The following is a 14,806-nucleotide window of genomic DNA, read 5'->3' as shown; positions in this document are numbered from 1 at the left end:
GACTCGCATTTCCGCTGAAAGTATTTTCAGGGTTTGAAAGCACTGCAGGGTGTCAGTTCCTAGCAAGTAGGCCCAGCAAGCCATCTTCCATCTATATGTCCCTTCAGGCACATTTGCCTCCTGATAAAATACTTCTCATATTCAGTAAGGGTGGCAAGGAGAGGGAAGAAGAGCGGGAGGCCAACTCTTGTCCCACTGCAGTCAACGGGGAAACTCCCACTAACAGCACGGCAAGTGTTTGGTTTACTCAGATCCCTGCGGGGGGGACCAACACAGACAGCCTGATTAAACAATTTTACAGCCCTTCTAGACAATAAAAAGCTTCAGTATTTACAAAATCAGCTTGGAGCATTAATACTAGGAAATAAGCAACAAAACACAAATGGAGAGAGCAAGAATGAACACACATGGATACGTATTGCAGGCCCACAGAGACAATAAGAAGTATAAATGCTCCCTACCCGCAGTTCGGCTGGCAGGGCGCAGTCTGCTAGAAGAGCCAGATCTTCCTGCAGCCGGCAGTTACCTGTGGGCTCAATCGTCAGCACTTTCACACAGGTCCCTGGCTTGGAAGAGACTGGAAGAAGCAAAAAACAAAACAAAAAAAGAGCAGAGATGCCTGAATTCCTCTGCAAAGATTCTCTCCCGTTAGAGAAAAGAAAGAAACTCCAGGGAACATCCATATTTTTGCTGTTTAGCTTTGGCTGCAAGACACAAGCGATGCCTCTGTGTAAACACTCATACAACACCCTCACTACAGCTGGCAAGCAGGGTTGGAAGGGGGTACAAGTTCTATYGTCTCTCCTCAAACTTCTGCTTATTCCTCGTACCAAGAGATTGAATGCAGCAAAGAGTCGCCTAAAGCACACTTCAAGCCGATCTGCAACCCTTGTCATCAACTACAGTCAAAGGCTGTCCTATACGGGCYGCCTCCGACCCCGCTAGGAGCCACACGGTGATCCTGGGCTGCCTCCCCCGACCAACCACCCCGACCCTCGACAGTTTGACAGGAAGTGGAGTCCAAGGTAGGGAAACTTAGTTAAAATCAAGTCTGCCTCCATCCCTCTCCGTCCTGTTTCAGCAGTGCCATCCTAACTTCGTTCCAGGGTACAAAGAGTTCTATTCTCATGTAGCTCGTACATGCTGGGCATCGGGATCTGCCATCTACTCTGTACCTGTAGATCTCACAGCACAAAGGCCCCCAAATCACCTGCACTCCTGACTGTGCCTGTGTTGCTTATAACCATTAAATAACCATCATTACTACCACTGAAGAGACCAAATAAGCCTTAGAGATGGSAAATTCATTTTCCTTTTACAGTCACGAGTGTCTTCCTCTCTTGCCCTATCAGGGTATCCAATTAAACAGGCTGGTAAAAGGGAAGCCAAATATATGTATCTAGTTTGGCAGTCTTGCTACAAACAAGGTTGCTGCAGAGCTCACCAAGGCCTACTGTCCCTACCTGCTTATTTTAAATTCTGCCCTGCAGCGTGGGTATAGCCCGTCACACTGCCGCCAAGACCACAAAGGGGCTGCTTTTCTTGAGGTTGAAGTACAGGCCCTCAATTTACTCCAAAACCGGTATCTCACCCGTTAAATAGAAAAGGCTGAGGTCCCTCCAGAAACTACCGGGAACAAGACCATCTGCCACGTCATGACAGAGGTGAGATTTAAGCCTGTCATCCCACCCCTTTGCTTGCTCTGCCCCATTCAGAAAAAGCAGCTTGCTATAGCACTTGTAATGCCTTTTCCAGTGGGAAAGGCAATACAAGCAAGTATTCTGACACAACCAAGCAGTCTGCATAAAATTCAAGCCTTGAGAATTTCTTCCTGCTTTACAGAAGTTCAGCTTTGTGAACAGCACAGAAGCTGGTCACTAGTCCAAAGTATATCCAAGGACTACGTTATAATTCTACGACTGCCAGCCCAGCCCTTCCACGTTCTGGTCACCTCCCTCCCTCATTGACTACCTCTGACCTCTTTTCAGTTCAGCATGCTTAATGCTGAGGACTGGAGCGTGTATGACATTCAAGAGTCCCTGGCATACAGGGAGGCACTTGAAAAACATGGAGCACCMCTTGGAAATACGAAGTTGTGATGCAGGAGGCTTGAGGTGCTGTTAGTAGCCASAGAAAAGCAAAGTTAACTTTCAAGGACAAAAGAGTTAAGCAGCCCCACGCTGAAGCATTCTGAGGGATTTCTGACAGGTCTGATTCACCGCATTAAAACCCTTCACAGGTGAATCACACCACCTTGAGATCTCATTTTTCATGACATTTTGTGCAGCGTTGCACGAGCTCTATCGCATGACTCCATTGGTCGTGGGCGAAACAAGACTGATGTGCCACAAAATAAGTTCTCCTCCCCCTCCTCCACATTACCACAGTACCTTTCATATATGCCACCACTGTACCTCAAACAGGCTGAATATCTCAGAGAGATAGGAGAAAGGGCAGRATAATTACCAATAGAAGACAGTTTGGGTACCATCTTTTCTACACACAGCAAGGAGACAGGCTGCTCTAATAGGACTAACTTCAAACATACAACTTCTGGAGTAAGTAAGCCCAGAGGAGATCTAACACCCAAACAGGACTCACTGAGCTTTCTCAAAGAGTCCACTTACAGACCAGGAGAGAAAAAAAAATTCTCACTGTGCAATTAGAAATTCTTTACGCCAGAGTATCATCTACATTTGTGTAGTGCCTATCATAGCAGAGTTTCCAGATCAATCAGGCTTTCTAAACACTAATGAAGCTAGCAAGTTTTAAACCCTAGTCAAGGGAAAGACTTCTCATGGAATCTACAAAGCATTTGTGCACTTTCATAGGAACATGAAAGAATARTGCTATGTCCGAGAAGCACATGTATCACAAGAGATTTCAGACATTACATTCCCCAAGTCCAAAAGCACAGCATTTGGCATCACAAGCAACTCTACTCCAACAAAAAGAATTAAAAAACCTAAGCAATAGAACAGGAAAATGATGTTGGCTGCAAGCAAGCAGCAGGGATGATCACCTTCTTACAAAATGCGAGAATGAAGGGTTTTCTGGATAAAACAACATAAACAATGCAGTGAGCTGGAAGGAATAACTCAACTACAGCTGAGAATGAACTGTTTTGTTTTTCTTCCCATTCCAGTCCAGCTGTAGAGCACTGAATGTCACCCATCGATTCATTAGCTGCCTTTGTTTTCACTGTTCAATACATCTTTGTAGTCTTTTGTTTCAGTTGAGCTAATGCACCACTTTAAAAAAATAAAATAAAACTTTCCAAAACGATGCCACACTCAGATACCTGCATTACATATCCTCTTCACAACACCATGACTGGTTACAACCACTGATTCTATAGATCTAGGGCCCCTGCTATAAGGCAAGCACCCCAAACCTTATCTAAACCTTTTGCACTACATGCATAAATCATATTGGACGTATTTGAAAATAAGTGTTCCATGTTTAAAAGAAAGACTATGGCTTAGCCTGGATAAATCCTGTCTGAGCTTTTCCAAATAGGGCAACAGTATTTCTGGAACAGTTTTTCATTGTTATAGCCACAATATACAGATGGGTTAAAATATGCAAGCAGTTACACTGAAATTTTATCTTAGGTGCTACAGAAGGCATTGGGTCAACCTCTGCAGGGTTTTCCTAAACTACTGTCTGTGCATGCCAAGACATTAACCACTTCTGAAATGCTGATTAACTCTACACAATGAGATTACAGGAACTGCAGTTATCCACTGGGGCTGCACAGGCTTAAGTTCACGCTGTTTTATTAATCATGCTTTAACTTTGTAACAGAGATGCAACACATGACCCTGGCTCTGCATACCTGAACCAGATGTCTATGCCACAAAAGGCACTTTAAAGATGCAGAGATTCCTAGTACACTAGAGGGAATAGTAATGTCAAGTGCCAGAGGTGACATCAAAAGATCTTCCCCCCCCCTTAAAAAAAAAAATCTGACACCTGTATTTATTTATTTATTATTTTCTGAGGATTCAACAAGTCTTCCCAGCTCCCACATGAGACCTATTTAACAGCTCCATCAGCAGTTCTATTTATTTGAATCCAACTTGTCATAAATAAAGCATAGTGCTTCCATCAGAGCTTTGCACTCATTGATTACACATTCTGTTAGGCTTTAGAAATGGAGAACTACTCTTCCCTCTCCAAAAACACAGAAGTTAAATGATTTGTCCCATGCCACCCAGGAAGATTAGCACATCTGCAAGTAAAGCTTATCTGAAATTCCCAATCAACCTGAAACATTACATGTTACTTCATCATCTTCCAATTTTGAGCATCCCAAGAATTCAGTATTTTTGCAGTTCTGTAACTTAATCATCGCACTTCACAATCCCAAGTTGCTAATGACACACTATGCAGTGGCTTCAGGCAGCAGCAGCTATTAAACCATTCACCTCTTTTTCCATGTATCCACTGCATGTGGATACTGTGCATGTATTAATGTGGAATGGTCATGACATACCTCAGCTACATCCTGAAAAAAAAAAACAAAACAAAACAAAAAACAAACAAAACCCCCCAAATCTCTAGCGTATCACTGAATTTCTCTGATAAAAAAAATGACACAAGATAATTCTGTTACACGATTGTTTCAGTAATTTTTATTTTCTAGGCATAGTATTTATCACCGCTCCCCTTTTCCACCACCTATTTAATACAGAACTTATTAAATAATACCTTAGACTTATTTTAAGCAAGGTACCAAGAAATGCATTTCACATCTCTTCAGATGTGTTTACACAGCTGAGGCAAGACTTATGATACAGCTTCCATTACGTAAGGACTTGCACCCTGGTCTATATGAGAACGGCTGTACTGTAGTGACCTAGTATCCTATCCACAACAAACAACTGTGCATGCCAAGGGGGAGAACACACAGTAGCACATTCCACGTGATTTGCAGCTGAGACATTTCTTGAATCAGAAGTATTKTCTCTATCTGCTAAGCCATGCAACTTTAGGAAGCTTAATAATCAAAACTCACTAATCAAAAAGAAAAGCCTGAATAGCTACACCCTTACCTATTACACAAAAGAAAAGCGTGCTCTTGATTTAAGTGTTATGGACTAGATTCTCAAGTCAAAAGTAACTTGAYTGAAGTAAAGGAGTTAACCAAGAGYATGAAGTGAGAATCAGATGTTTTCAACTTGAAGGTTTCATTAGCAAATAATTCTCTGTCATTTAATGACTAACACCGTGCTTTSCTCTACTTGTACTGTTTTAATTCCTTTTCATGTGTCCTTTAGCTTGAACTAAGGAGATGAATGAAAAACTCCATGGTTTTTATGTAATGAGCTGATGTCATGATTAGATCACAAGTTTCCTGGTTAACAAAAAGCCCTTAATTAAAGAATTGCATTATTTAAGGTCTTGTGCACAAACGCATTATAAATATACACACGGCTTCAGAAATATTTCTGTGCTTTTTAAAAGGCGTTATATCCCTCTATGCACATACAGCATCCATTTTGAGCCAATTATCAGATGTTTTACTTTGGTTAGAAGTCATCTAAATGCAGAAAAGGACTTCCAGTTGTACATATTTATCTCACCAGGGACTTGAACAAGCTCTCTGCTAAAAGGCACTTCCCAGTATATCTCATGGTGCTTCACTGACTGTCCGGCAGCCACAGCCAAGTCCTGCTACTATGGTTGCTCTACTAGAATGAAAATGCTCAACACAAATGAACATGCATGTGTCAAACACTACTACAGCTGCCCTACAGAAAGCCTGTAACTGAGAACTATCATGCTAACCATAGGAAATCCRCAACAGACTCATTTTCTGGACCGCCACCTTTGAAACATCTACCAGCACACTCTCCTCTTTCCCTCTGAAAGGGAGGGAATACAGGCTCAGCAGAGAAAACATAAGGTAAAAAAGCTTACCAAATTCATAGACTTTTTTACACTTGGTCTCCAAATCATCTATGAGGTCCTGCAGCCGACACTGTTTGGCTAACCTCTTGCAATCATTTACATATTCTACGTCGATATCAAGACGACCTGACAAGNNAGGCCAGCTCTTATAATCCATATCACTTAGCTGTAAAAACAGAAGATTGAAGACCTGATGGCCCAGAAACTCAGTAACTAGATAATACTGCCTCACCTTTCAGCCTCCAGTTCCAACTCAGTCCAAGAAGCTAAGACTTGCTACCCCACYGTCTACCACTCTGGTGAATCTCAGCTTGGCATCTGACTCACATTCCCACTGCCTAGTTTCTACATCTTCATCCAAGAGGTCAAACAGGCTTAGAGAGAAAACCTACAATTCTCTCTCTCAGAAAAAGGTGAAAGAGCAGCACAACAGAAATGGACATAACTGCTGCCATGGGAAATCTGGTTTAGGGTGAGAAAAGACTTCAGGCTCATAAGCTGTCATCCCAGAATCCTTTATCATTGCTGAGGATATACAAGAAACACTGGTGAAAACACTGAACTGGGGAATGAAAATCTTGAAGATGGCTATTTTCTGGCACCATCTTCTGGTCTGAAATGGTTCAGCACTTACATGCCTATGACACAACGTGTTCGGTACTTTAGTTGACGGTTTAGGAACAAYTTCTGTTCAGGAAAAATATTAGCATGTAGTCAAATCATTTAGCACTCAGAGCTCAGGTCTGCCAGACTGAACATGTCCCATGAGTGAACTTGGCTTTTCATCAACTTTGGGGATCATTAACCCAGAGGACAAATACACTTTCCTAAGTTAAAATGTATTTTCTACATCCACCCACCCATTCTACCAAAGCTGATTTTTTAATTGACTCTGTAGCTATTGGCAGGACAACAACTGACAAAAGGTACCAACCTGGGAAGAACAGGAGATYGCTCACACTCTCCCCTTCTGCCAGGTGAGTGGATGTGTTAGCAACTCATATGCCCAAACACACCTGTCTGCAAACCTGTGCAGCCCAAACAGTGCCACAACAGAGGCACACTCAACTACCCACCAACCACATGCCAACCACTCTAGACAGCAGWAGTTTACCTGTGTATAGATACTGCAGAAGGGAACCAAAGGCTGCTGGATTGATCTAAAATAAAATATGGGAAAGTTACCTTTGGAATTTCCAGGAATTTACATAACAAACTTAAAACTTGCCTGGATACAAACATGATACTGAGCAAGTTGAAAAATACCACCTATATGTCAATAGTTGCCCCATGACAACTCAGATACAGCAGACTCATCACCSAGACAATGTCCTTGCTCCCCACATAACTAACATTGTCACTCCACCCAGTTTATACAATTCCTTAAAGGTATTAACTAATACTAATCCACGTGCCTAGGGGGACCTGACTAATGGAGATGCTATAGGTTATATCTAAATAGACAGTTACAATACAGGCTCTGTAAAGTCCAGTCTTTCACTAGTCCCAAGCACTTCCACCCCTCCTGTTCATGTGAGGGGGACACCATGATGTAGAAAGAGCAAGAAGGAGAGACATCAAGTAATGTCCTAGAAACCGGAAGTGTGTTTGCCCCAAGAGAGGCTCATGAGGCTTTGCAGAGACACAATCAAACCACAGAAACACATGCTAGATTGCTGGTGATTAATGGATGGAACGCACTTACGGCCTATTTAGTTCTTGCCATAAAGGCAAGAAAAGAGACTCAATTAGTGCCAATTATAGAGGTGACGTCTTCACTGCAGACCACCTGTCCACCAGGAATTAGATAGACTCAACTCATCCCACAGAGGAGTTGTGACACAGCTGGCAAATGGTAATAGCTACCTGCTACCACAGTTAATTAAGCTGTGTTTGAACCCATGACAGAAGGAATAAAGGGGAAGTGCATAGTCTACAGCCTTTTCTTATCAAAGATGCTGTTTTAGCGCACAAAGTGCCCCCACAAGCCCTTCTACTTTACTAGGGTCATTCTGAGCCCCAGGATTGTTAATGTTAAGTCTCAAACTGTCTTCCCACTCTCTTTTCTCACTCAGTTGAAACAGTAAAAGAAAATAAAGAGGTGGAAGCACAGCCCTGCTTACCAGCGGGTGCTTCAACACTATCATGTTCTTCCCCTTCCATTTGGTCTCGAACATTTCCGCAAAGTAGGCGCTGCGAGCGCTGAGGATGCAGCGATGTGCACAGAAAGACTTGCCATGGACGATGAAAACAATGTCACTTTGATAACCCTGTTCCAGCAACCTGTAAGGAACAAAGACAGAGAAAACCTGCTGCATAATGAGACAAAAGAGAACAGAAAAATGCTAGCAGGGACGTGGTGCTATTAGGCTCTAAATAGACTGGTCACAGAGTACAAGGGACAGGAGAAGAAGGGGTTAAAAGACTGTTTTGCTACGATACCTTTTATCAAGCCTGATGTTTATAATGGTATCAGTAACTTGCAAAACTCATAAGCTTATCTAAGTGGTGCACAATTAATACCTAGTATATGCAGCTTGAAACCAAACACCACTAAGATCATTAACATTTGTATTATGCTGTCTTTACAAAGCAAGATAAGAAGAGGGAAGTCCCCATCCCGAAGAGTATTTTGACTAGCAAAAGTTACTCAACACTGGCCTGAATAGTTCATCTTCACCCAAACAGTCTCTATGTGATTATCAAAGCTACAGCATAGCTGTATTCACGCGGTCCAGGAGGAAGAAGTGAACTTCCAAAGGACTCTGAGAATATTAGGGTAACCTCTACCAGTCAAACCAGGAATACAACATCTGAATTGAACAGAAGTAGGAGAGCACAGACTGCAAAGGGAGAGGAAGGAACAGAGTCCAAATCTGTAGGAAAGGGCTAGAACACAAGCCTGAGTTATCTCACACTCAGGTATAGCCATYAAGACAAGTCTTAAGGATCTGAAGAAAGACATTGGAAGAGGTAGGAAAGAATCTTGTTGCTAAGCACAGTAAAGAAGTACATTCTGCATGAYTCCATTAACCTCATTTCCAGTTTTGTGATTCAGGACTTAACCTTTTATTTTGCAGTCTGAAAAAACAAAACAAACTCACTCRTCCTGGTTTCACCTTCAGGCTCAACTAGAGACCAGCCCAGAAAGGACAAACGCAGGGTACTTTCACTGTCCTATAAGATCACGTCCTCCCACATACCACCCCACTCCTCCACACATACCTCTGGACATTGCAGCCCCTCCCTGCCCAATTGTAAAGGGCAGCAAAGGGGCTGGTACTGCACATAATAAACTTGGATCTCTCCCTTTCCCAAGAGGGTTGGAAAAGCTTTACTAGTGCAAGAGGAAGGCTAGAGAAAGTTTCCTGCCCTAGATGAACCCCTGAACACAGGGAGCACAGATTTTAAAGAGGGACTGATTGACACGTGATGAGGGGATCCCATGATTTTTGCTCATCATCAAATGTGTTATGTCTGCAAACATACTTCTAAAGATGAATCCTGCTTTTAAATTGTCAGATAACAGAAAGCAGTCAAAGCTACAAAGAAGTTCACACGTTTCACAGAAAAGTTACCCCGCTGCAAGATAAGGCACTGTTTTCCTGCTCTTTGGCCACTGTCAGAGGGCATGCTTTAACTATGCAGCAAACAGAAGAAGACTTGAGATCAGCAACCCTCAGCAGAAGGATGGATGTTACAGGCATGGAACTCAGGCAATTACCATGTAAGTCTTGTTTGTCTGCATGCTCATCCCCCTCATTTTTAAAAGAATAAACTTTTAAAGTTTGAGGGTATCTATCACTAATATTTTGTAGTACCCAACACTTTTTGTGTATTTATCCTCACAACCATACCSAAAATATCAAGTCAAGCAGGAGAAGTCAGGCATCATCCTCCCTTTAGAAAGTGTAATTGATGCACAGAAAGATGTGGGGGTCACACGAGTAGTTGGTGCCATAGCAGGGTCTTGAATGCTCGTTTCAAGTTCCTGCTACCAGAACATTCTTCCTACTAATATTCCACTCAAACAGAATAGAAGCAGTTAGGTGTTTATTTTTGGCCCCACTGATGCCCTTTGTTTCAWTTTTAAGGTAAGGTCTGTTTAGAAAGAGAAGTAGACAACAGTGCATTTTGGGTTTTATGCGAGCTCAGCCTTGCATCAACTGAGTCACAAACTCAGCAGGGGAGTGATAAAATCACCATGCACAATTCTACTTCCCTGAAAAGTAGAATCTGATTTTACTCAGATAAATGAGTTTTCTTCCTCTAAACTTTTTTTACCCCCCACAGCTTCCAAATTGGAACCTCGTACTAATGGGAAGATTTTCAGATCTTTCTAGCACTTGCTTGCTCTCACACTTTGAAGATACAGACACTGAAACCTTGTTTTTAGTTTTTAAAAGTCAGTCCAAGAAAAGAAAAAAAAGGAAAAAAAAAAAAAAAAAAAANAAAAGAGGTCTATGTAATAGCATCAGAATTGCCCAGGTAGAGAAACAAGAGGGAAAGATACCACTATTCCTCTAACTGTGGAACAAGTTAGATTTGTTTAAGCTCTAGGATAAGACTTCAAGATGTAACAAGCTACTTTCAGAAACATCTTAGAATTAAATAACTTCAATGAAATTTTAATAAAAAGAAAGAACTGAGCACTCTTCCCCATAAGAGCTCTTTCAGAAGCCCCAAACTGGTTATCTTGGAAATGAGATATTTATTATTACCGCTGGAAACCTTGGCTTGTGGGCTACAGCACTTCAGGCCTAAAACTTAATTTCAGTTGACATATTATCCTAAATCACTGAGGCTTTTTCAGTAATCTGATTTTGGTTTGACTGTCAAGGATGACAATCTAATGCTTCTCCATTAGAAAGACCAGCTTTCCACCTGTTCAGGGTCTGCACACAATTCACTGGAGGCTATCTTTTAAATGCATACGTATCTGGAAGTCATCCCTCAGGGCAAGCAGGAATCCCTGCATGCACAGGACGACACAAGGCTCCACTTAACTTGCCCCTAATAGACAGCTTGAATATCCAAGCTAGCWGCTAGGAAAGAGTAATAAAATGTGTTACGCATGTAGCTGCCCCATCTGCTTACCGCTGTAGAAAGACATCGTAATAGTCTCTCTTCATGCACTTTGCTGTAATCTGCTTGTATTCCTTCAGCAGGCGTCGGATGGTATCGCTCAAAGCTCCGTACAAACAACGTTCCCCATCAAAAGTGTTTGCCTCACATTTTGCTCCTGCAAAATGACAAGAGGTATAAGTCCAACAGGCAGTTAATCTTCCTCATACGCCCATGGATGGTCACTAACTGTGTATGACTTTTYGCTAGTGACAAGCTTCACTGGGATCCTCTACTCAGTATAATCACTAAAATTAAATTCCTTCTACACATGCATAACGTAAAGTTCTTCTCCCTCAGCAAAATCCCTTCCTGACAGAGTGTCAGGACTCATTTAAGTTGACTTTGATAATACGCCTCCCAGCACGATTCCAACAGGGTCCAAAGAAGAAGACTCAACTGTATCAASAGTAAGATCACCTATCGGACTTTTAAAAGCTCCTCCCAAAAGGCATTTTTGCCTTGCATGAGGCAAGCGATGCCTTTTAAAGTTAGGTTTTACTAGATGTTTGGAGGGCACTTCCTTTTCTTATTTTAGAATGATACAAGTGGATAATTAGGTGTGCTGAATGTAGTASAAGAGACAAATCCTCAGAGATCTGATTCTACACACAATTTCCTTTGCCACAAGGTAGAACAACATCACAACCTTGAGGAATTTGGGTGCTGGGAACTAAATCAGCAACTATTTTGCCTGAATTTGCCTTGCTTTGTTTGAAATTAGTAAAAGCCTTTGCATACACAGTCCTGTGTATGAAGCAAGACTCTGTAAGAACAGTAGAAGAAAGTTTTATACAGACAGATCTCCAGATGTGGTACAACTCTTGCATCAATACATCCCCAGTAGTAACACATCCTTGCGAAACATCTGTGATTTTAAAAAAGTCACGTTGTCTAATGAGTCAAAGACAGCTTCCTTGTAGCAAATTCAAGCAGCAAGTAAACTGCAGAAGGGACCACAGAAGTGGTCCAGGGTGACTGCAGGGTCCCACTGAAGCCTGAGATCACTGATCAGATGGCTGGTTATAATAAAAGGTTTCATAAGAGACAGCTAGATGGTGTACAATCCCTACAGATGGGTATGGAGAAGGATATGACACCCATAAGCAGCATGTCTTTGCTCACCATTGGCTAGAAGATAGCGTACGAGCTCTTCATGTCCACATAGGCAAGCATAATATCTGGCAATAACAAGAGAAAGAAAATTAAAGATACAATATGAAGAAAACTTCAGCGCTAGGTTTACACCACAGCATGCAGACCTCAGCACTGAGAGATCACTGACAAGCTTAAAAGATGTCTCCTCACAGAAGTATGAAATTGCTCCCAAATAGCACAGAAGTCTGACCCCTGCAACCTACTGAGCAGGATCTGTCCTAAGCAATGCTAAGCCTTGCTATCCTGCAAGGAGATCTCAAGGTCCCAGTCTTGGATCAGCATCTGTTGTTGCACTGCCAAATCTGCCTCTTTGCTTTAACGGATTTCATTTCACGAGCACTCAGCAATTATACTGCATTCTCAGAACGGTCAGTCTGCTGCTGCACTAYGGTAACGAGGGAACAGCACTCACAGCGGAGGTATAGCAAACGCACCTCAAAGTCCTGCTTAAGATATTTTTTTCCCTCTTTCCTCAATCTAAGCTTTTTAATGATTCTCTTCCATATGAGGATCTCAAATTGTCCGACAAACTAGCCTTGTAACCTGCAATGCAGCAGGCAAACATTAGTCCACCTTTATTTTGGGAAGATATTTCATATGCTAAATATAYTGCAGATGTCTAAAGGCACTTTGGAATTCGCATGTGAGGAGATACAAAGCCCATACCATCTTCCTCAGTACTAGCATGGGGATTCTCCACTGCCTACCGCATGTTCCCAGCCACATCAGACAGTGATCCCACAGTAACTTTGCATTTCACCAAGCAAAGCCTCTACYTGAAAAGATATGCTAGAATGCCACAGAGTTTGAGAAAAAACAGTCCCATCAGGCCAAGAATAGACTGCTTAATTCAGGTAATCTGGTCACAAACTTAAACGTTTCTGAGCACTTCTACAACAAGTCTCATTCAGATGGGAGGAGCAAGACATATCTAGCACAGTACCCACAGAGGAGAGAAGCAAAAATATGTGGCCAGAGCTCCCACAAAACAAATTTTTTAAGAATGCCGATGGAGAGAGGACAAAAGAACTCCAAAAGCCCTATCCTCCCACCCAGCCAGCACACGAGGTTGCAGGACTCACAGAGGGGTACTGTCCCATTTATCGCGGACATTAATTTCCACATCTCGCTGCTCAAGAAGGTATCTGGAAGAGAAGGGAGAGCAAAGTTATAACTTCCTGCAGTTGCTCAGTCAGCCACATTCTCCTCTCTAAAAAGATGCAACTTTGATTTTTGGATAGTAACTTCCAAAGGCAGGTCAAAAACTTGCACGAGACTCGGGGAAGCAAGAGCTGAAGGGGTATCAGCTGAATGACCTGAAGAGCACGGTTCTGCCACATGGCTTGACAGCTCTCTCCTGCTGACTTCTAACAGCAATCATGAATGAAGCCTGAACGCTAACAGGAAGACCTTCACTTTCTCCAACAACATGCACAGTCCAGGCACTTAAAAATTAAGAGACCAAATTTACAAGGCTAAAGCTGGACTCCCATCCTGCTTGTGGCTTTTGTTGTCACAAGTAATWATATCAGTGTCTCTGTCCTTAATTCCTGTCACTTCCTCGCCCTGCACATTTAGACTGTATCAAATGCTGCCAAGCCTTCCTCTTTGGCACCTCTAGAAGCTGGCCTTTGCCKTGCACACAAATCTCCTATGCAAGCTGGCTCTTGTTATAGCGTGTCCTCAATTACTGCAACACAATTTCTCCTGACCATGTGTAAAGGTTCCCCTAGCCTTGACAAAGATTCTCAAGTCATTTTTTCTTCATCCATCACATCATTCCCCTCTTTTACTCTCTCYATTTTTCTGGTCTCAAACTTTAGCTTCCTCTGCTAAATCCCTTCTAGATTCAAAATCCAAAGCAATTCAGCTCCTTTCTAATCAGCCTGCTTTGTCCATGTTGTCCGCTCTGCTTGGACAGCATTCCCAGATCAATCATTTCTCCACTCTCTCTTCTACGCTGCCCTCTTACAACACCTGCAAGGCCACCTGCAGGGCCTCTCTGGCCACAGYAATGATGCAATTTACTGCTTGCAGTAAACTCAAACACCTGCTGTAAACATCCTCTAAACTTTTTCCATCTGCCTATCTATCCTTAACTAGCAAGCACTTYGAAGCACAGATCTCGTTCTGTTTATTTGGAGAGATCCACACACCAGGAGCAAGAAAATTGAGCAGGACTGAGAAGCAAAAAGCAGTGTTGGGCTCAACCCTAGCATACACTCTCACTCACCACTGCAGACAAGAAAATGCTTTGACCCCAGATCCGAATCATTTCGGCCAAACCATACTGCTTCAAYACCAGCAAGGAGCTGAAATTTAGCAGCCTGCTATGCCTCAGAGACAGGACCACAGCCTCCAGGGCAAGGTGCTTAAATATTTCCATGACAATTATTTTCCAGAGATCTAGTTTCCTACCATTGCAGGTGTGACTCCCAGCAGCAGAGAGGGAGCTAGGGAAGAGAAGCGCTGTGCGCGCAGACMCCCGCCGCTGCCCGCGCACGCGAAGCGAGCCGCGAGCATCCGCGAGCATCCGACCCCGCGGCCCGGATTTTGCGGCAGCGGGTAAGACTCGAGGCGAGCCTGCGAACGCGAGGAGGGACACAGC

General features: G+C 42.8%; 1 protein-coding gene across 1 annotated transcript in view; it reads right to left on the bottom strand.

Annotated features, from left to right (window-relative positions):
- Positions 1–13,629, bottom strand: part of ABTB1 (ankyrin repeat and BTB domain containing 1) — a 28,504-nt gene extending 14,875 nt beyond the window's left edge. Inside the window, exons 1-8 of the mRNA XM_085324724.1 lie at positions 13,601–13,629; positions 13,281–13,343; positions 12,166–12,221; positions 11,014–11,158; positions 8,040–8,199; positions 7,031–7,076; positions 5,926–6,042; positions 462–577 (exon numbers count right to left, since the gene is read on the bottom strand). Coding sequence (XP_085180850.1) covers positions 462–577; positions 5,926–6,042; positions 7,031–7,076; positions 8,040–8,199; positions 11,014–11,158; positions 12,166–12,221; positions 13,281–13,343; positions 13,601–13,629 — 732 coding nt within the window. The remainder of the gene's footprint in view (positions 1–461; positions 578–5,925; positions 6,043–7,030; positions 7,077–8,039; positions 8,200–11,013; positions 11,159–12,165; positions 12,222–13,280; positions 13,344–13,600) is intronic.
- Between the last annotated feature and the right edge of the window lie 1,177 nt (positions 13,630–14,806).

This window comes from Rhea americana, unplaced genomic scaffold, assembly GCF_003343005.1.
Source record: "Rhea americana isolate MKP2758 unplaced genomic scaffold, rheAme1 scaffold_120, whole genome shotgun sequence".
Taxonomy (NCBI): domain Eukaryota; kingdom Metazoa; phylum Chordata; class Aves; order Rheiformes; family Rheidae; genus Rhea; species Rhea americana.
Note: the sequence above shows the minus strand (reverse complement) of the source record. Positions and strands in the feature narration are given on the sequence as shown.